The 22,355-nt window shown below is 42.7% G+C and overlaps 1 protein-coding gene across 2 annotated transcripts in view; it reads right to left on the bottom strand.

The window, feature by feature from the left end:
* Positions 1–5,967: 5,967 nt before the first annotated feature.
* The window catches only part of KCNJ10 (potassium inwardly rectifying channel subfamily J member 10), a 31,453-nt gene continuing 15,065 nt past the window's right edge, over positions 5,968–22,355 (bottom strand). Inside the window, exons 2-3 of one of the 2 annotated variants that reach the window (XM_019716432.3) lie at positions 14,003–14,100; positions 5,968–10,235 (exon numbers count right to left, since the gene is read on the bottom strand). In XM_019716432.3, coding sequence (XP_019571991.1) covers positions 9,096–10,235 — 1,140 coding nt within the window. In that variant the 5' untranslated portion in view covers positions 14,003–14,100 and the 3' untranslated portion in view covers positions 5,968–9,095. The remainder of the gene's footprint in view (positions 10,236–14,002; positions 14,101–22,355) is intronic. The other variant, XM_019716431.3, reaches the window with a different exon arrangement.

The raw sequence follows: 22,355 nt of genomic DNA, 5'->3' as shown, positions 1-22,355 counted from the left end.
TGAGTGAACCCCTCTTTCCCCTTCGCCCCAACTCCAGTTGGCGGAGCTGGACCCCTGTAATGGAGCGAGCTGCGAGATGTATCCCTCAAGCATGGGCAGGAGACCAAAGCGTAAAAAATGCAAGAGTGAAGTAAAACTAAACCTGTGATACTTTCTCATGCTTTACTTCGCCAGCTCGCGGGTAATCCCTGGGGTCTGTGGCCCCCTGGGCGGCCTAGGACGAATTGAAAGGAGCCCCGAGTGTGGACGTCCCATGTAGTATTTGGGACATACTTATACGTATTTTGAAATTATTAGTTGTTTCTCTAAATTCGAATCTAACTAGGCGACGCTAGGTGGAGGGATGGGAAGGAGGACCGGGAAGCTTCATAGCGTTTGTAAACTGCCAGGCTCATGCCACTGTGCCATTGTTTTTGCTCTTCCTTCTGTCAGGGTTGCCTTCGCCTCCCCAGTCACTTCTTAATCCTTCACCTATTTAACCCTTCAGGCATAGGCTCAAGTGTTAACTCCTAAAGGCACATCCTGGCTCTCAGCTCGTGTTCTCATCAGGCAGTATGATTTAGATGCCAGTCCTCTCCACTAACTGAGGATAGATGGACAAGGGCAGAGAGGCTCTAAGCTCTAGAAAATCATTCACACAGAAGACCCTGCCTTGATACATAAAAGTCCTGTCCAGTGTTTGCTGTCCCAAGCTCCAAAACTCCTTTTTGGAATGACCATCCCTTTATTACAGCATTTGTCACATTGCTTTGTGACAACTTGTTTTTTTGTTTCTCTTTTCCTAATTTCCCATCAGGATCCTGAGTTCTTTGAGAATAGATTTATCTTGTTCTTTTCCGAACCTCATTATCTAACACATTACCAGAACTACAGTAGGCATTCAGTAACAGTTGAGTTGATTTTCTATGTTCCTATTACCAAAATAGCTCTAGAGTGGCATCCTTGGAATGCTCCCAACTCCCAGTCTTTTTCTCTTTCAAATATCCTTTACTTAGCTAAAGTTCTGCCCCCTTCACCTACCGCACTTCAACCCTACTTCCATGAATTTCTCACCAAACACTCCAACCTATTAGCTGTTTCCTTTCTGTGGGCACGTAGTACACTTATCATTGTCATTGTAGAATTTTATAATTTATTTTAGATTGTATTCATAACCCTATCAATGAGATTGTAGAGTTTTTGAGGTTAGAGATTATATCTCAGCCTCAATTTTTTTCAATTACTCATATTTATTGTAGCCTTAGGCACATGGTAAATTTTCAGTAAATCCTGATTTAGTTAATTTTACAGATTGAGCCTGTTTCCTAGGGGAAGTCTTTTAAACTAGCATAAGGAGAGTGGAAGATTCCATCCAGTCTGAACATGCAGCTCCCAGGACTACCCTTCATTCATCCATCATACACTTTGTATTTATCCTTTGGAGGAATCATGTTAATCTTTTACATTCCATTTTCATATTCTGATATCTTTGTCCTTTTATGTACCTTGGTGTAATTACATGCCTTATTTTGCTAATAACTTTTAACCTTTTTTTTATAGTACAATAGCCATATGTACAGTGGCAGCACATCACCATTTAAAAAATAATAATGCTGGTGATGATTTCTAATAGCCAGCTTTGTTGAGGAATTATTTGTAATGTGCTAAATACTTATCATGTATGGTAGATATTCTCACTTTTACAAATGAAGAAATCAAGGGTTATGGATATTAAGTAATGTTCCTAAGTCACATAGTGAAATAGTGACAGAGCTGCAACTCTAAAGCAGGTCTTCTGGCCCAGCATATTCATAACCACTATGTGGCTAACTTGCAAATAAAATGTTGATGTTGAATTATAATTTCTGCCTCCTCTCATCGATCTCTTGTCTGAATCTTTCTGACAGTCTCTCTGTGACTCTGTCTCTGATTTATTCTTTTCCTCTGCCAGAAAAGTGAGACTTAGTCCCAGACAATAGAGGATATAGGAGGTCTGAGGATTAATTAAGTAAGGGTTCTCCTGGCTGGGTTGGTTTAGGTGGTATGGCAGAAAGGCCTCAGCCAATTTGTCCCTTGAGAGCTGATCTAGTAAAGAGGTGAGATGCACTTAATTTGGGCAGATAGGGAAACAACTAATCAAAAGAAACTAAGTTTGGATCACTGAAGTCAAAGGAGTGAGATGTAGATAGTAGTTAGGGGAGTACAGAAGGGACTGGAGTCCAGAAAAATAAATTGGACAGTGAGGTCTGATTTTCATTACTTTCTAGGTGAGAGAGAAGTATCACAGAGTCTCAGGACCCCATATTGAGCTTTTTGCATTGGGTTTAGGGATTCTGTCCTCTCACCTCTCTCTCCCTGAAAGAACTACATTGTTTCATATACTCAATTGTTCATTACCTCTTGAACTATTACAGTTCTTCCTAATGCCCCCTTTTACTGTCTGCCTCTAGGTTTTCATTATTTTAGAGCCAATGGATAGGGAAAACACACAGACATGAATAGTTCATCCCCAGCATCCTTAGCCAGAACATTGACCTTGGTTACTATGCTGTATATGCTTTCATTGCCTTTCCAGATCCTCTCCATATTTTTGTCCTGTGCTGTACATGGTTAATTCTATGGGTTCTACCTTCCCATTAAAATAGGCCAATGGAAGGTACTAGCAGATCTTTGTTAGTGGCTGCATTCCTCTACCTAAGGCCATAGCTTCTGCTGAAGCTAAAGCCCTCTCCCTTGGCTACAATTCTCACCAAGGTCTAATAACTATCTCTTTAGGTTTAAGACTGGTAAAGTCTTCCTACTGTTGTGAGTCCCTGGATGCTTCACTATCCTTGTTGATTTATTAACCCCAGCCACACCTTTGTAAATAAGCCCTTCATTAAACTATGTCCAGTTAGCCCTTTGAGTGTGTCATCTGTTTCCTGCTGGAACCCTCACTAATTCGTTTTCTTTTTTTTCTAAATCTTGCTTATATTTCCTACTTTGTAATTTCTTTTGAATTAGTGTCTAATTCTTTTCATGCTCAGCATCCTTACTCCAGACCTTCAAAACTCAATTTAATATGAATTGAACACCTATACTATTCTAGGATCTGTGACAGTTACCTTTCCCCCAATCTTTCGCAAGTCTCTTTACTGGTTTAGTGTTTCCTGTCTTTAAATTCTACTGCCAGATTGATATTTAGAAACACTAATTAGATTCTGTCCTTCCTCAGACATCTTCAATAGCCCCCAACTGCCTATAAAAAAAATAATAAACTAGCCTGACATTTAATCCTGCCATTGTCCTACCTTGTCAACCTATTTACCTATAAAGCCCTCAGTTCTACGTTTATTAACCATCCCTTAAATATGCCTGTGCTTTCTTCCTATAATACTTTTGCTCATGCTGTGCTACCTACAAAGAATTGTATTTCTCTTCACTTATTTAAATACTATTTGTCCTTTAATGCTGAGCTTAGATCTCAATTCCTTTGTAAACTCTTTCCAGATTTTAGTGAGTGGAAATGCTCTCTCCCTCCCCCAAGCAGTGTTTATTGTCTATTCTATTTGTTAACAATTATGCCTTATGAAATATGTTATCTAAATCTTTTATTGTTATTTAGCAATTATACCAACTGCATTGCATACTAGCTGTGTGAACTTTAGGCAAGTTCCTTCCTCCCTCTTCCTTTCCTTTTATCAGGTATTGTGCTAAGTGCCAAGCTTGGTCACCTTGGTCACTAGGTTCCTGGTGACCAAACACTGACATGAATCCCATTCACATAGCTCTTAATGTCTGAGTGAGACAGACATTAGTCAAATAAATTCACAAGTAATGTAAAATTGCAGCTGTGGTAAATACTATGAAAGAAGGATACAGGGTACAATCATAGCTTTTAAGATGGGTGTACCATGTTTCCCCAAAAGTAAGACCTAGGCGGACAGTCAGCTCTAATGCGTCTTTTGGAGCAAAAATTAATATGACCCAGTATAATATAACATAATATATATAATATAATGTAATAATAATATAATACTGGGTCTTATATTAATTTTTACTCCAAAAGTCACATTAGAGCTGATTGTCCAGCTAGGTCTTATTTTCGGGGAAACACGGAAGTAAGGGTTAACAAGGTTGGGGATTGGCAAGCCTTAGGGAGAGTTCCACAGAAGAATAGCAGGTGCAAAGCCCAGTAAGACTCTGTGTCCCTTTATGGCATGTATCACATCTTCTATTTTTTTGTTATGTAAATGGTACCTTCCACCTAACAGGAACTCAGTATTTGCTCATTTTTCTTGACTCTTATGTCAAATGTGTTTAAACCAGAGCTCTTAGATTGATACCATTCCCTGTCTAGTGTCTGTTCCTATAAAATGTTTTCCAAAGAGATCTCACTCTGGAACATATTAATGGTATATCTGGCCCTTAGTGTATGGTACTTGTCATTTTATCTTGTTTTCCTTACAAATTTGTAAGTTTCTTCAAACTTTAAGGGATGACATATTTCATGTATCATTTATATTGTATGTCTTATGACTCACCCCTAAACTCGTATTTCCCAAATATTGTAGATAAGTATTTATTGATGATGATAAGAGCCCCAATTTCACCCCCCACCGCCCCCATCCTTCCATTTCTGAGGAACAAGAGTCAGTGACTGTGGGATCTATTGCTCTTCATCAGAGAGAATTTAGGGCTAGATACTGACAACCAGGCCTTTTCCAGGCTAATGACATAAATGGGTTAAAAAGAAATCCATTTCTTTGAGAGTTAGGGGAAGAAGTGCCCAACTATTAAATGAGTAGGCTTACAGAGCCTTGAGGATATATAAAGAATGTCTACGTGATAGCATGGAAGGAAAATTGGGTGCATGGTCACTGGCCAAAAGGGATCCAAAGACATGATACATGCCAAAAGGGATCCAATGCCTGGGATCCAAAGCAACTTGACTTTCCTGGATTATGCTGAGCCAATTTTTGGATTTCTGGGTCTTTGAAAAATATGTATATATTGTCCTTTTAAAACTGAGTTTGAAAAGTATTTGCTAAAAGATCCTAAAGTTAATGCAGGGAGGTGCGGAAAAGGAGTAGAGGGAATGGATAATAACAATGAAGGGAAGCCTGGTCACATGATCAGAAGTTCTTCCAGCACAGCCTAATTTAGCCTCCTTTCCCGTAGATAAGCTTGTAAGTTCAGGCCTTGGTTTGGATTTCTAAAAGAAGCTAGAGTGAAGAACAGAGATTCGTCCATTTTGTTTAGCAGCTTGTTCTGAATTGACAAAAACAAAAACGTCTCACACATCTTTTTCCTAGGTAAATTTGACCTGGTTTAGTCTTTAATGCAATGAATGGGAAAACTATCCCTAGATACTTTTGCCTCAGTAGAGTTGGCCGTTACTGAACTTGGAGGCCCTTGATAACTTTACAGCAAAGTTAGTGTGTTATTTTACAAATAAACTAGGTTAACTAGCAGGAGTAAAGGACCAGGTTAGCAGCCCTGGGGAGGGGGCAGTGTCCCTGGCTTGTAGCAATAGTAAAACTGGCTTCTTTTCTCCGCTAAGGCCTCATAGGGAAATTCCTGGATGGTCTTACTAGCTGACAGAGGTTGGGGCAATAGTGAAGCAAGAGCAGGGATTTCAGGAGCTTCTTCTGTATCTGCACCATCCGCTAGGGCAGCTGGTAGCCCCATTCATTTTCATACAGAAGCATCAAAGCCAAAGCACCATGCCCCATGCCCAAATGTCAGGATTGGGATTCCCCTAGCATAGACAATATTCTCTTTGGGCTGCTGGCAGTCTCACAGAGGGCTGGGCCTCTGCCTTGGGAGTTATCTTGGGCCCAACACCTCTTTTATCCTGGCCTTTGAATTCTAGGGTTGAAGCTCCCCTTCAGTGCCTCCACACAATAAAGTGTTCAGGTTCTCAGTTGAATAGCCATCGCCTCCAGGGGCTGGAGCTGCAGTTGCCCCCACCCCTGTGGAAGAAGGGAAATACAGTGTACTTCGAGAGAGGGAAATAGAAGGGTGCTTTTATTTTAAAATTTTTTAAAGTACTACAGTGACAAGACATTTCTGGGGATGGGAACACAGCATAAATAGGGATTCTCCTAGATTTCCATGGATGGAGTGTCTCCCTTTTCTTCCTGTCTCCCATCTTCCTGGTCCTATCAGCAGCACAGGATTTATCGGAAGTCTCAATGATGCCTGTTTATTTCTGAAGAGAAGCTTCCACCACTCACTTTCCTATCATCAAACCTGAAAGCCTTTATCAGGTATCTCAGTTCCATATTGAAACCAGGATTACTTGTTGTAAGTTTGGAAATATGGGGAGTCCTACCCCAAAACCACAGCAAGCTATCTGCCCCAATGCCAAGATCTCTGAACACTTCCTTTCTGTACATTCAGTATATTTGGTCCTATATATATATATCTATATACATCCCTAGATAGATAGATGATAGATAGATAGATAGATAGATAGATAGATAGATAGATAGATAGATAGATAGATAGATGATAGATAGATCTCTGTATCTATAGATATAGATAGGTATAGATATAATCTGTTTCTTCTTAGATAAACCTTTCATATATATCATATCCTAATTCCCCAAGCTTCCACCTGCTCTTGTTTGCTAGCTCAAGTAAGACTCAAGGGTGTCATCAATTTCACTAGATTCCTCAGTAGCACCCTTTCTCATCTTTTGTTTTGCCCTCATCAGTTGTTTAGCCTATTCTCTGAAATCTCCCCCCTGAACATCTGTGCCTAGTGCTCCTGACATGCCAAATCCATGTTAGTGTGGTAAGGGACCCTGTTTTTTACCAGACCTGGCTGCTTCTAAAGCCTATTTGATAGCCTGAAAGAGGATTTCAGTTTAGAGAAGATGAGGTCTGTAGTCTAAAAAGCCATTTAGGGTTGACAGTGAGAGACGGAGCTTATGGGAGAATAAGCCAGGTTGAAGTGAAAGGACAATATGATATAAAGTGCAATTTAGAGTAAAGTCTGGAATCGTGGAGGAGAATCAAAAAGGGTAAGTCAGAAAATGTTCTCATTTTGTTATCCAAGAATGTGAGGAGAATCTGAATAGACATCAGGGGGTGGGAAGAGAGTAATTCCCTCAGAAGGGAAGCAGCTGTGTGCAGAAGAAACTAGAAGGAGGATAACTTGCTAATAGATAAATGACATACACAAATAGTGCAATACTTTTCACCCTTACACATTGAAAGAAATCAGGTACATTTAATGTTGAATAAAGTTGAGGGTCCAGAAGCTGGCTCTTTGCCTTCTGTTCTCTGTTTAAGATTTTCAAGTTTTTCTGGTTCTTGCTTTCCTAAGAACTAGAGCGTAATGGTGGGGTTCACAATAAGTGGAGAATAAAGGGTCTTCATTTTCAAGGTATAATTAGAGCTCAAGGAGAGATCAATATAAGAGGATCTTGTACAGTTGTAGGTAGTAAGTGGTAACCATGGTTCCCGCCTTGGAATTTTGTTTCTCTGCAAGGCTCTGCACACAGATGCATGTACACATTCTATGTAAGTGTGTGGCTTGAGTCCACCTTAAATAAACTGCCACTTGATTCATACAGAGACTGTCTGCTGAACCACTTTGGGGTATGGTGGTGGGAGTTCCTTGGTATCTAAATGAGACCAGGAAGCACTCTTGGGATTTGGGGCTTTTGAGAAGGTTCTGGTGCTCATACACCTCTCCTGATCCGTACCACAGTCCCTGCCAGGGAACAAGGAATGGCCTGAGTCTGATCTCTTAAAGTATGCCTTTTAACTTGCCTGAAACTGGCCTCATGGCGAAGGAGAGTAGAGATGAAACTGATATTCATTTTATACCAAGTCTCAGGAATCGCTGAGGGAGACCATGGTTAATTAATCAGGAGGTATAATTTCCTTCCCTCCCAAGATTGCCTAATGAAACAGCTGGCATTTTTCAGAGGGCACTGGGAGGGGTAACAAGGAGAATAGTGTTTGCTAGCCACAGAGTTCTGCCTCTGCCCAAACCTTAACAAAACATCGCCAATTCCCAGAGGCTCTGTGTACAGCAGTCCAGATAAATTATTCATCCCACATGGTGGGGTTGATGTAACTTTCCTGGGAACTTTGTGCCCTGTGAGTCCAGTTTTAGTTGAACAGTGTTAACAAAGGGAGGCCCTTGGATTTGCCCTCCTGCCCCCCCCCCCGCCTTCCTCTGAAGTTTTGGGGTTAAGGGAAGAGTGGGCTGGGCAAAAAAGAAGAGAAGCCAGGGGCAGTGTAATCTGGAACACCATTTCCAAACCTTTTTATGGGGTCTAAGCACTGGACTTTTTCCAGGGAAACATATTGTCCCATTCAGTGGACACAGGGAAACCAATCCTCCAAGGGCAGCCTGGAGGATAGGTTCACAGGTTTGGACAACAGCTTTGCATTGGTCACTCCACACTGAAGAGTTCAGAATCCAGGATGGGTGCAGGTGTGGTGGTTGTGACTATAGGTTTTCTATTTCCTTGGTCAACCCAATTCTCTGAGAGCAGAGGCATCTATGAAAGAAATGGGTATGCTAAGAGAGGGTTCACTTTCAAAACTAGAAAGAGGAAAATAGTAGTGACCAAGGACCTAGGTTATAGTCCGGAGTTGCTAACAGAAACTCACCATGAAAAACCCTAACTTCTTTGAATAGGGCTTATTAGAGACCCCAAGGAGAAATTGATCCCAGATTCCTATATTTCTGAGGGCACAGACCCCAAAGGGACCATCAGAGAGTCTGGCCTTAGGAAACTTGCTAGGTTGAAAGTTAGAGAGGGAGGGGGCTCTAGCCTCAAGTCACCAAACTTCTCGTGGTGGCAGGAGGTAGAGGGGAGTCTATCCATCCAACTGCATGGTTTTCCTAATATGAGTCTCCAAGCATTGCTGAGGCCTCTAAGCCACTTCAGCCTAATCTTCCCTCCCCTGTCCCTATCCTGGCTTAAGGGAGGTATGTAAAATACGGTAAAAGTGGGATGAGGTGACTACCCACAGACCACTGGCTTAAAGGAAAGGGAATAGGGAATAGGTGTTTCTAGAACTGTCCAGTAAGCTGGGGTAATATTCTCACTCAGGGTGCCAAAAAAAGAAATGAAACCAGAGGGATAAGGAGGTGGGAAACCAAGCTATCAGACATTGCTGATGCGCACACTAAGGGCACTGCCCTCCTTCTCAGCTTGTTCCCTTAATGACTCCTCCAACTTGAGCTTTTCGGGGTCTCCATAGCGTAGAGTGCTGTCACGAAGGCCACTAGGAGGGGCCACTTTCACAACTTGGTCAAAAAGACTGAAGTCAGCTATGTATTTGCCGCTGGCTGATAGCGAGATGGCAGGTGTGAACTCATAGCCCCAAAGGATCTCCTCTGGCAGGTAAGAGGTGCGCACTTGGCAGGTGGCACTGGTAGATTCCACTGTCCCACTTAGGATCAGCACCAGCTCAAAGTCACCCTCACCACTGCGAAGGGGAAGGTCTTTCAAGGGACTGGTGTCATCTACCACATGGTAGAAGGTAAGGGGTAGAATAAGGAAGGGGCTGTCAGAGGCCGTGTCTACTTGGAAAGTCACATTGACCTGGTTGAGCCGAATGTTCTCGCCCTCCTTGGTCTGGTGGGTCTGAAGCAGTTTGCCTGTCACCTGGCAGCCAATGAGGAGGCTCTTACGCATATTGGCAACTCGGATCATAAGGCAGGGCTTCCCATTGTGGGCAGCTATGACTGCATGCTGGCTAAAACGGATAGTCTCAGCCCGCTTCTTGGGCCGAGCAATCTTTGCCAGGAAGGTACCTGTGATGAAGATTTCCAGGATGGTGGTGAGCACCAGCTGGGCAATCAGAAGCACAATGGCCAGTGGGCACTCTTCACTGATGTAACGGAAGCCATAGCCAATGGTGGTCTGGGATTCAAGGGAGAAGAGGAAGGCCCCAGTGAGTGTGTGCACCTGTACCACACAGGGAGTATGGTTGGCTGGGGGGCCCAGCTCCAGCAGGTCCCCATGGGCTACAGCTACCAGATACCACACCACACCAAAGAGGAACCAGGTGCCTGCAAAAGTGGCAGAGAAGAGCAGAAGCTTGTAGCGCCACTGCATGTCAATGAAGGTTGTCCACAGGTCCTTGAGGTAGAGGAAGCGCTTGTCAGCAATGTGCTCCATTTTCACATTGCTGCGACCATCTTTTGTCAGGACTCTCCGCCGTCGTATCCCTGGGCCCATTAGGGGCCGGCTTTCTGTCTGAGTGGTTTGACTGTAATATACCTTGGCAACTGATGTCATCTGGAGGGAGCAAGACAGTATAATGGAGGTTATTGCAGGAATCCAGCCAACTCCCAGCCATCACCCCATGGGAAGGAAGAAATAACATTCATTTTGGTACCACTGATTTGTTCTTTTATTAGCAAATATTTCTTGAGCACTTGCGATATGCCAGGCACTATGCAAGATGCTGGTAAGTCAAAGATGAAAATAACATCATCCTTGCTGTCTAAGAACTCGCAGCCTAGTGAGAAAGACATGTGTTCAATGAGCAAATGATTGCAATACCATCTATTAGGTATTTGTAATTCTTAGGAGAGGCAGAGAAGAAAGAGTAATAAGTTCACAGTTTCTTGAATGTAGGGCCAGAGTAAAGAGAGCTCTACTGGTCTCCATTTACCACAAAACCAATTCTGTGAATATCTCTAATTCTAAAATAAGACCCCTCCTCACCCTCATGAATGGCATCAGCAAGAAAGACTACCCTGTTGAGATCCTTCCAGGCTAACCCTGCTTAATACACACATACCCTTAATTTGTCCATTCTTTCCCCTAGCCCCAAGTCTATACTCATTGATGATACTAAGATATTCATCTAGCTTAGAAAATAGCAGAAACTGCCTGTTCTTCTACCCTTCAAGATGTTCTCTAAGCACCCAGCCCATATCACTATGTACTAGTATCATCATCATCATCATCATCATCATCATCATCATCTATTTGCATCATCTGGGGAACTTTGGTCTGGGTTAGGGTCTGGGGTGGTATTAGGAAGAGCAACAGACAGGACAAAAAGAGCAAGAAGAAATAAGCAATGGTGGTGGAGAAGCAACATGCTGAAGCTTCCTGGCAGCACTAGAATATTTTCCCAGGGACTGGGAGAAATGCCAGGTTGGAGGTGGCAAAACTGTCCTGATTGAATGAAGTAGGAGGTTAGGAGTATATGTTAGTTAGTGGCTATGTCTGCACAAGCTTAAATTCAGGATTGCTATTTGTCCTGATAGTAGAAAGTGGGACAAGACTCTGAAATAGGAGACAGCTCACTTAATACAAGGTGCTTGGCACCCCTGCCCAAGGAGTAACTTGTAGTTTTCCAGTAGAGAAATAATTTTAATCACTTGAGCCCTTTGACTCTGGATCTGATGGCCAGATCTTCTGGGAAGGAGCAGAGTGATCTCTGGGGAGTTTGGTCCTTGGAGAACAGAGAGGCTCATCACATTCTCCCTTCTGAGAAGTCTGAGCCATTGCATTTTATCATTTTTCTTCACGCTGCCTCCAACTCTATCTTCTCCATGGCCTTACACCTGGAAAACGCTAAATAATTTGGGTCCATTCATATACCCACCCAAGTAAGCACTAAGTTGGAGATCAACAATGGATGAGACAGAATGTTCAGAGTTAACCAGGAGCCCATTTTACCAACCCCCACCCACTTGGAACTTTTGCCTGAGTGAGACTACTCAGCCAGACCTGGATACCATCTACTTCCCAATATCCTTATCTACTTTGGAGCAAAAGGAAAGCTCTGTGATTATGAAGTTTGAAGGTTTTTTATTTAGATCCCAAGTAAAGCCCATTCAGTACTCTATAGTAATAGGAATATTAAGAAACAACCGCTATAATGCCTGCATTTATATACCATTTCAAAGTTCACACATTCACATGCCTTCTCATTTGATCCTCAAACTCTTGAAATATGTGAAACCTCTATAAGAGATTTTGAGGCACTGTTAGAGAACAGAGAAAGTGCTGGAAAGTTGTGAATGAGTGAACGTAATTTTCAATAAGAAAAATCAGATATGTTTCACAAACTACAGACAAATAAGTGAACTATTGATACTAGGCAAGACTCTAGAATGGAACAGTAAGACTGTAAGTATGTGGGCAGAGTGGGGGGAAAGGTAGTTAGCAGTAAGACCCAGCATGGGGTTAATAAGAATAAGTCACATCAAACTAACCTAATTTCCTTCTATGTCAAGGTTACCAAATTGACACATCAGAGACATGCAATAGATATAGCATATCTAAGCAAGAGTTTTGACAAGATCTCTCATTATATCCTTAGGGATATGTCAGAGAACAATAAACAGAATGCTACTCTAATTAAAAATAAAAATAGAAAAAGAATGGTACTGGTGAGCGGGTTGTAATAGCCTGGACTCAGTTTTTTAGTGATGTACCAGAGAGCTTTATCTTTGGCCTTACCCTATTCCAAGTTCTTAACACTAATTTTATTCAAAATTATAGAACGCATGGCTATCAATTATGTGAATGACACAAATGAGATGAATCACAAATGCAAGGTTGTGGGCAGAATTAGGATCCAAAAGGGGACAGATGAGTGGGCCAAATCTAACAAAAAGGATAAATGTTGGGTTATGTGTTTGGGTCCAAAAATTACCTGAGTATGTTTTGGATTGCAAAGATTTGATTTAGGAAGCAGAACTATGAAAGTAAATTTTAGCAGAAAAGAATCATGTATGACTTACCTATGTGTTTTGGTTGCCAAAAAAGCAATGCAATCTTAGGTTACTTTAGTTGAATTAAAGTAGAATAAAGAAGTAGATGATTCTGCTCTGCTCTGTTCATCTCATACCTGCAGTATTGAGTAGCAAGGAAAAATGAGGATATGAAAGGATTTACAACCAGATCGTATAAGAAATTATTGAAGGATATGGAGTTTAGTTGGGAAAAGAGATTTGAGTCATGTGATGGCTGTGTGCAAATATTTGATTTGAAGGCCTGTCAAGTGAACAGGTTTGAATTTTTCTTTGCACTCCAAGAGGAGCAACCAGGATCAATGAGTTCAAACAACACAGGAAAAGATTCCAGATTCATATGACAAAGAACACTGTAACAACTGGGACATTCAAATGTAGAAAGAACTTCTCGAAAGGTAGCGCGAGTACTCTGTCCCCTGAGGTATTCAAGTACAGGTTGGACAAGCACTTTGTAGATATTCTCTAGAGGAGAGTAAAGCTTTGGATGGTAGATTGAAAGATTGTCTTTAAGCTTCCACTTACACTCATGGGGATCAAGATGCCTCCCTCCTCCTCCCAATCCCTACCCCTGCGTTTCCTATGGTAACATTCGGGGGTCCTTCACCAAAGTCCTAACTTTGTCTGTGTTGAGCAGAGATTCTGCATATCTGGGGAAATGGAAGCTCAAGAAAAGCTTTGCTTATCATTCTCAAAACAATAGTCTTTGATTATAGATCACTTTATAGTTTATAAAATATGTAATTTGACCCACACACCATGAGGTAAGTAGGAAAGACATCGTTAGAAACTAAGGCTCAGACAGATTTCCCCCAAGTAGATCAGTGATAGAGTTGGTCTTCTGACTTCTGGTCCAGAGCTTTGTAATTGTAGCAACTGCTCCTGTGTTCCTCAGGTTGATTCTCATGGATCTCATGTTCTCAGGAGGTATAATACCTCTGTGGTACCCTGTATGGAGGATCATGGCTGAGACAGAGAAGACAGAGCCTGGAGCTTCTAGAGTCCAATGTTAAGGCTACAGACATAGCACTGGAGATTTTGGCTACTGGCTAAAACTCTGTTGTGATTACAGCCTCCAGTTGTGTGTGTTGTCAGCCTTTAGATCTGCCTCCTCCAGCTGTTACCTGCTGCTCCCAGCTGTTATGCCACCACCCACAGCCAAACAGCTCTGTTCTCGGTGGTGGTGAGAATCAGAAGTGGTTAAACAATCAGATACACTCCACCCACAGTTGTCCAGGCCCCTGGGAAGGGAACAGGCCAAAGTTCTGGAAATGGTAGTTACTGCCCCACCTGAAACACATACTCTTTCCTCTAGAGGGTGCTGTTTCCCCAAAACAGTCCCAGTTAGATGCAAGGGACCGGATCTGAAGAATTCTGAAAACCAGCCTCTGAGGAGTGAAAACAGAAACAAAGACAATCACCTTCTTTCTCCTCTGAAAATTGAACTAATGATTCTTTCCCTGAAACAAAGGCTAGTCATACCTACAGTGATGCCCAGCATGTTCCTCAGCAAATACCATTGCCACCCACTGCTTCATGCCTGTCGATCAGCCAACCCAGAGTTGCTTTCTTTACCTGTGAGCCCATGAGTCATTTATTCTCCAGAATTAATGGATTTATCAGAGCCTTTCTTGAGTACAGGACTTCTCTGGAGTATGAACATTGATCTGGTGCCTCTCATGACTCAAATTGATCTATGGCTCCCTGTTGCTTTTAGGATAAGCTGCAAGCCTCTGAGCACAGAATTCAAGACCCTTCTTGATTTGGTCTCTGCCTATTTCTTGGCTTTACTCTTACCACTCTTCTACATGAATCCTGGACTCCAGCCCTGTAAAGAGCCTCACTGTTTCATTCTTTCTACCTTTGGACATGCTTTCACGTTGCCCCGCTCCATGCCTATCTGATGACTTCCTACTTATCTTTCAAGATTCAAGTGTTAGTTGCCATTTGAAGTTTTCCCCGACCATCAAAGAAATAGTTCATCTTTTCTATCTTCTCGTCCTACCCCAGCATGGTTTACTAAGCACGGACTTGTATACATCCTATTTTAAAACATCATTGTGGGGACAGCCAGATGGCTCAGTTGTTTAGAGCGTGAGCTCTGAACAACAGGGTTGCCGGTTCAATTCCCACATGGGCCAGTGAGCTGCACCCTCCACAACTAGATTGAAGACAATGAGCTGCCGCTGAGCTTCCAGAGGGACGGCTGGATGGCTCAGCTGGTTAGAGTGTGAGCTCTCAACAGGTTGCTGGTTTAATTCCCACATGGGATGGTGGACTGCGCCCCCTACAACTAAAGATTGAAAATGGTGACTGGACTTGGAGCTGAGCTGCGTACTCCACAGCTAGATTGAAGGACAACAACTTGGACCTGATGGACTTGGAGCTGATGGGCCCTGGAGAAACACACTGTTCCCCAATATTCCCCAATAAAATTAAAAAATCAAACATTCTTAAAAAAATGGAATGTACAAATTTAATTTCACATTAAAAAAATCATTGTGCTTTGCAACGGTTTTTTACCATTGTTTGTCACCTGTGAATTCTTAATTTAAGGTCACAGACTGTGATTTTCACCTGTTTCCCTAGTACCCAGCAGTTTGTTAAGAAAGAATAAGTAAAGAAATGACTGAAAGCCTGATCTGGATAGGCAGAGGCCTGAGTGAGCGCTGCAGCCTTTGTCTGTTTCACAGGAGATGATGAGTTTATGGAGACCTTCAGGTGGTGCCATGGCAGGTTGGGAGGAACCCAAGTTTACACAGGCTCCACTAAAGCTGCAAATGTTTACAAATCCTTTTTTCCAAAGGAGGGAGAAAGCAAGCCCCAAGGCATTAGGCCCAGCTCTCCTCTGGGTCAGCTGTTCCCTTTGCAGGCTGGATGGAGAGAGAGAATGAGCCTTGTAAATTGCTGTGGTCATTGGAGTGGACTATGTCAATTTAAGTGTCTAAAAAGGAAGCTTCAACCTCCTCCTCTGAGCAATGGTGGAGGGGGTAGGGAAGAGCTGTGCACCTTCTCCTGTCAGGTTAGATTGGCAGCAGTGTGAACCTGAGCCAAGAACTTTGTTTTCTCTGTGGCAAAAGCAACTTGACTGAAAGGAATTTTGGGTACTAATACTAAATGCATTTATTTCCAAATGTGAACAAATCCTCTTTTTTCTCCTACCTGCTGCTTCTCTTTGGTTTCCTAAACAGTTAATGATGTCATCATCCTCTGAGTTACCACACTACAAATCTTGTATCACCTCAAACTCCCACATCTCAACATTCATCTGATGCCACGTGGACTTGTTACTTGTGCCTCTTCCTCTTTGGTTCATTATCTTAATGCATTTTGGCTGAATCACTGCATCAGCCTCTCACTCATCTTTTCCGTTCTTTCTCTCCTAAATCCATCCCACACTGCTACTGGGTTACTCTTCCTCAACTACACCTCTGATCAGGAATCAATGAGCATGTATCCAATACTTTACAAAACACTTCCAGATTTCATTCTCATGTCATTCCTATAAAGCGTTAAGATTATAATCCTTATTTTATGAAAAAGGAAACTGAGGTTCAGAGAGATGACGTGCCTTGGTAAACTGTGGAACTGAACTCATGCTCAGGTCCTCTGTCTCCCAAACCCAACCACTTTCATTGTACTATAACTGTCTCAGATCCTTCCTTAGCTCACAAGATTTTAATGTCTCCCCATTATCTACCAAAGAAAGGCCAAACTCAGTCTGGCACATTTGGTCTTCTTTACTTGGCTTCTAAACCTCCTTTCCACCTTATTTCCTACCTTTCCTGTCCTTTGGCAAAGCTTCAGGCAAACCAACTGTTCCCTGCTTCCTGTTGTATACATCCATGCTCTTCTCTCTTCTGGGCCTCACCTTTCTTCTTGTCTCTATGTCCAAGATCTTTTTCAGAGCCCAGTTCAAATGACCCCTCTGCCATAAAGCCTTCTCATCCCCACAGGGTTAGTACCTTAAGTATTAACTCTTGAACAACATGGTGGGTAGGGGAGCCAACCACCTGTGCAGTCAAACATTTAAGTCGGCCCTCCACATATACAGATTCCCAACTATGGATCAGAAATACAGTTGGCCCTTGAACAAGGAGGGTTTGAACTGTGTGGGCCCATTTATATGCATATTTTAAAAATAAATACTGTAAATGTATTTTCCTTATGATGTTCTTAGTAATATTTTCTCTAGCTTACTTTATTGTAAGAATATAGTATATAGTATATTTAATATACAAAATATGTGTCAATCAACTGTTTATGTTATAGGTAAGGCTTCCAGTCAACAGTAGGCTATTAGTTAAGTTTTTGGGGAGTCAATAATTATACATGAATGCTCCACTGGGTTGGGTTAGAGCCCCTATCTCCCCCCCCACACATAGTTCAAGGGTCAACTACATATCCAGCTATACGTTTATGGCACATTTATTTGGTACATCATTTGTCTTCTACTACAAATAAGCTTATTGAAATAAGGATTCAGGGCATATGTTTTGATTAGCCTGATGTATGATTAGCACAATGTATGACAAATAGTAGGTGTTCAAGAAGTATTTTATGTGTGAATGAGTGAGCCTCAGAGGGCTCCCTAACCACTAAGGCTATAGGGGCCAATCTAAGAGAATTGTGAATGGACTCCACAATTCTCCAAAATAGCAGGGCTAAGGAAATGTGAAAGCTCTTGTCCTGGGCAGGACTGATGAAACTTCCCTCTGGTCCAGGGCCTCTCTCATATGTGGACCTTCTCATTTTCCCTTCTTGTTTGTGTATTGATTTTCTTATGTTTTTTCTTTTTTCTTGTACACACAGAAACCCAATAACTAATTATCAACACTGATAGATATGCAAATGAGCCAGATGTTCTCATCTGTAATGATGTTTCCCATCACACAGGAAGACCTATGCAGTTTCAGCTGTGTTTTCATGCATTCATAAACAATTTTTTTTAGCATCTACTAGGTGTGAGATTCGAAACAAAACACTGGAATATGAAGATGATTTAGATGTGGATTCTGACCTTGAAGACCTTATAATCTAACAAGGGAGGTAACAATAAAATAGGCAGGAAGTGATAAGTGCCATAGAAGAGGTATCCATGAAGTGCTAGGGGAGCTTGCAAAGGGAAAGGTGACATCTAGCTTAAGGGAGCAAGGCTGGGAAGGAAATTAGCGTGTATTGATTGAGCACCTATTACATGCTAGGCTCCAGGTAAGGTTGCTGGGGATTTTTTCTATATCCTAACTCATATAATTCCCCCAACAACCCCAGCAGAATGTTATTATCCCCATTTATACCAGGAAACATCAGTAACAAGCAGGAGCTGAGTTTTTTCCTGCATATCTAACTGTCTCACTCAGGGAAGATTTTTATAGAGAAAGGCAGCAATGGAACTGGTCCTGAAAGATAGGCAAGATTTGGACCCTTTGGAGATTGGGGTTTGAAGGTCAAAGAGAAGGCCCTTCCAGGGAAGGGAACAGTGTGAGCAAAAGGCATAACACTGAGGAAATCCAGGGCCAGCCAGGGGACAGGAGCCATTTATTTTGGTTGAAGTGTTGGGAGCACATGAGAGATTTAATAGGACAAATTGGGAAAACAATGATGTGCTCTGATCCTTAACACACTCCTGCTTCATGTGTTTACAAGTCAATCACCAGAATGAGGAGCAACGTCCTGGGAATGCAGCCCTGTGGCCTCTTCCCCACAGCGCACTGGCCTGCTGGACATCCTTTCCCAGAGCCACTGTTTTTGACTGTGGAGTCCTTCCTCCTCCTAACATTTGGTTCAGCGAAATGGAAGGAGAGAGAAGGAGGTGACTACCATTTACTGAAATGCCTGCTTTAGACCAGCACTTCACATTTCGTCTCTGCAACAACAACACTGTAAAACAGAGTTTTTGTCTTCATGATTACTGATGAAACAGGTTCAGAGACCCCGGTGACAGCGCTTCCCAGCAGCAGAGCTGACATTAGTACCTAGTTCTGGCTGTGTTCCAAAGTCCTTTCCACTATGTCATCAGGTGAATCATATAGTGAATTTGCCTTCACTGAGCAAATACAACAACACTCAACAACCAGAGAAGATGACACCTAGAGCATGCTAGGAGGTGAGCGGGAACTCGCCTGGTATGAAAACTCACCGGCAGTGACATCAAGGGTGTATCTGCTGGTTGGTGGTGATACTCTTTTTGTTATTGCATTATCCTAAGTTCCTTCTTCTGGGTTTGCATGGCATGTCTTTATTCTCCCCATTTCCTTCCCTTGGGCTCTGTTGCCAGCTCTTTTCCCATCTCTTTTATCATCTGTGCTGCCCTGCTTGCCCCTTTTTGTATTTCATGCTGACTTACTAAAGTGTTACTCCCTTCTGTCCTCCTTTGCATCTTCCTCTGTATATTTTCATTCCCTACACACCTCTCTAGACTGTCCCTTCTTCTCATTATAGTTTCTTCAGCCTCCTGGAGAGCTGATTTTTGAAGCTATGGAGGAATAGTATGCTATATATCTAATCACACTCTAACCTTCAAATTCTGTACCACACTATCTCCATCGGCATGTCCACATCAATGGAGGCATTCTAAGCCCTGCAGCCTCCTTGTCTCCCTACTTCTTCCCTCCAGAAAACATCCTCTCATTTTAGGATTTAGAAACAGGGTGAGAAAGGGAGGCAGTTTCCATTATAGGTATTAACTAATCCAATTATTTTAGGTTTGAAGGCATTCCTGAACCATTCACTGTGGTGTATAGATAAATAAATAGGTGGATAGAAATAATGAGTGATAGTACCAGCTCTCTCTGTCCCAGTATCTGCCCATCATGCTCAAGTGCTATGTGTTGGGAGAGCCCTGTACACAAACAGCAGTATCAGCCTCTGAAGCTGAGGTTAGGCTGGTCTCTAAGCCCACACTCATCTTGGACATCTGAACTAGGTACATGCCCAGCATAGAATTCTGAAATGGAGTGAAAGAATCAGGCATAAGGCTGTTTGAAGATACTGCCAGGAAAAAAGAGGCATCATTGCTTTGTGGAAAGTGGGCTGAATTGGGAAGCAAAAGGCATAGAAGCCATTCTCAACTCTGCCACTGACTCGCAGTGACCTTGGGCACATTTCTAAACCTTGCAGGACTTTATTTCTTTACTTATGGAATAAGGATGTTATATTAGTTCCACATGTCTCAAACCAGTGTGCCAGGAGTTACTCAAAGCCACAGGATTAAGTTTAGTGCATTTTCCTGAGATAATCAATTTTACTCAAAGATTTTGAAGTAAAATATTATTTTAATATTAAATAAATAACACAGTGGAATAAAAATTTACATGATTTAAAAGACAAAAAAGATTTCAAGAATGTCCAACGGGTGGCTCATCCCTGTATCTTTTGGGGTACAATTCCCTCTCCTCTGTCTTTCAGAAGGAATTACTGGGTCAGTTTGGGAGGTCCTGTGTTTGAAGATTATCAAGGTCACGTTCTGCTTTAAAACTGCATGTCTATGGAAACAACCAAAATGTCCTTCGAAAGATGAATGGATAAAGAAGTTGTGGTATATATACACAATGGAATACTATTCGGCGGTAAGAAAAGATGATATAGGAACATTTGTGACAACATGGATGGATCTTGAGAGTGTAATGCTGAGCGAAATAAGTCAGACAGAAAAAGCAGAGAACCATGTGATTTCACTGATATGTGGTATATAAACCAAAAGCAACAAAAGAACAAGACAAACAAATGAGAAACAGAAACTCATAAACACAGACAATGGTTTGGTGGTTACCAGAGGGTAAGGGGGGTGGGGGGTGGGGGGTGGGAGATGAGGGTAAGGGGGATCGAATATATGGTGATGGAAGGAGAACTGACTCTGGGTGATGAACACACAATGGGATTTATAGATGATGTAATACAGAACTGTACACCTGAAATCTATGTAATTTTACTAACAATTGTCACCCCAATAAATTTAATAAAAAAAAACAACTGCATGTCTAGCCTTAGTCCCTCCCACTGCAGTTTGGACACATCCCTCCCACTGGCCTCAGTGGAGAGAGGAAGCAGCTACTCAGCCTCCTCTCACCAACCATGTATCTCTTTTTTTGCATACAGAGCCCAACTTGAACAACAATCTTGGAGGCCTCCAAAAGATCAGCTTGCATTGGGGACTGAAAAGAAGCATGTTTGACTTCCAAGTGTTCTTAATAAGAAAGAGAGGGGAAAAGAAGAGAAAGGAAAGGAGTATAAGAGGAAGGCTAGTAAGAAAAGCACTGCAGGATTATGTAAGCCCCCAAGGTTGGAAAAAGAATGGAGTTGGGTCTGGGGTTCTTTCCAAATTGGATGTCTTTATTCATTAATCTCCCTCCTGTCCTGCCCCAAAGAGAAATAAACAATTAGAAATAAAGCCAGATGCACACAAATCTTGAAGTGGAGAAAAAGAGAGCAGTGTGTGTGTCCAGGACCTGCCTTTCCAGCTGAGTCACTGTTGCCTCTGCCCCCCACCCTTAGGTCTCCATCCCCTTCCCTCCTATCCTCTAGCCTTAGCCTGACACCAAGGTCCTAGCCAAGGAAAGAATGGGCTTTTCTTCCCTTGTGTCAGCGTTTGAAAAGTTCTCATAGTCTGATCAAAAGAAAGGATAGAAGCTTTCAGAACATTTCCTGGGAGCCTGTGACCTCTGTCTGGCCCTTCTGACCCTCCTGTGTATTTTCCAGTCCAGAGAGGGAGGGACACAGAGATGGGGCCACGTCAGATGTTCTCTTCTGTGCAGACACCACACCTGCCTGTCAGTGTGGGCTGATCAGGACCACTGCCCCTTCCTCCACCCAATCCCCAGGCAGTGCCTTCTCTCCCCTGCAGGAAGGGAGAGTGTTCCTGCAGAGAACTGCCCAGAGGGAGGCATCTCAGTGACCCACTCTGTCCTCAGCTGGAGAGGGAGGATGACTGACTTCCTGGAACATGCAGCGAAAGAGTGCTGCCTCTTTGATACACCTGCCCCCCCTCCACCCACCCACAGCACCACCCTCCCACCCGAGTCATCACCCCACCAGTGTCTGTTCCTCCCCTCCGTCTGGGGAAGCAGGCTGAACATCCTGGTCCTGTATGAGGAGCTTGGCACCGGGCAGAGTTTAGCTGAGGACAAAGGATGCACTACTGCCTCCCCAGCCCCAGCTCCAGCAATTCCGAGAGCCTCCTGGCCTGGCCCCATCTGGGTCCTCACTTCAGAAGAACATCTACTCGAGATGTTAACCCATACTTCCTCACCTCCACTGAAGAGCCAGAAAAATCAGTATCAGTGCTAAGATACAGCTGGAAGCAACAATATTAATGGGAATAACTTCTATTGCCATTGTTATTCTAGTATCAGTGAGACATGAGACACTGAAGAGGATCCCAAAGACCTTGGAGGAGATCTCAGACACTGAGTTAGGTAGAAATAGGGCAATAACAGAGATGTCTGTCCAAGCTTTCTTGTTCATGCACCAGTCTGCCCTGGCTTTCTAATCACTCATCACCTGGCTTTGGCTCCTGAGACTCTCCACAGGGGATATCTGCACCCAACTCATTCCGAAAGATACGGTTGAGGGGCTCATACTAGCTTAGAGGTTAGAAGTATTCTTCCGGACAGAGCTCCCTCAGGAGAGTTCACACCCCACCCCA

The sequence above is a fragment of the Rhinolophus sinicus genome, chromosome 11 (genome assembly GCF_057876585.1).
Source record: "Rhinolophus sinicus isolate RSI-liver-muscle chromosome 11, RSI-T2T, whole genome shotgun sequence".
NCBI lineage: Eukaryota > Metazoa > Chordata > Mammalia > Chiroptera > Rhinolophidae > Rhinolophus > Rhinolophus sinicus.
This window is presented reverse-complemented; position numbering and strand designations above follow the sequence as displayed.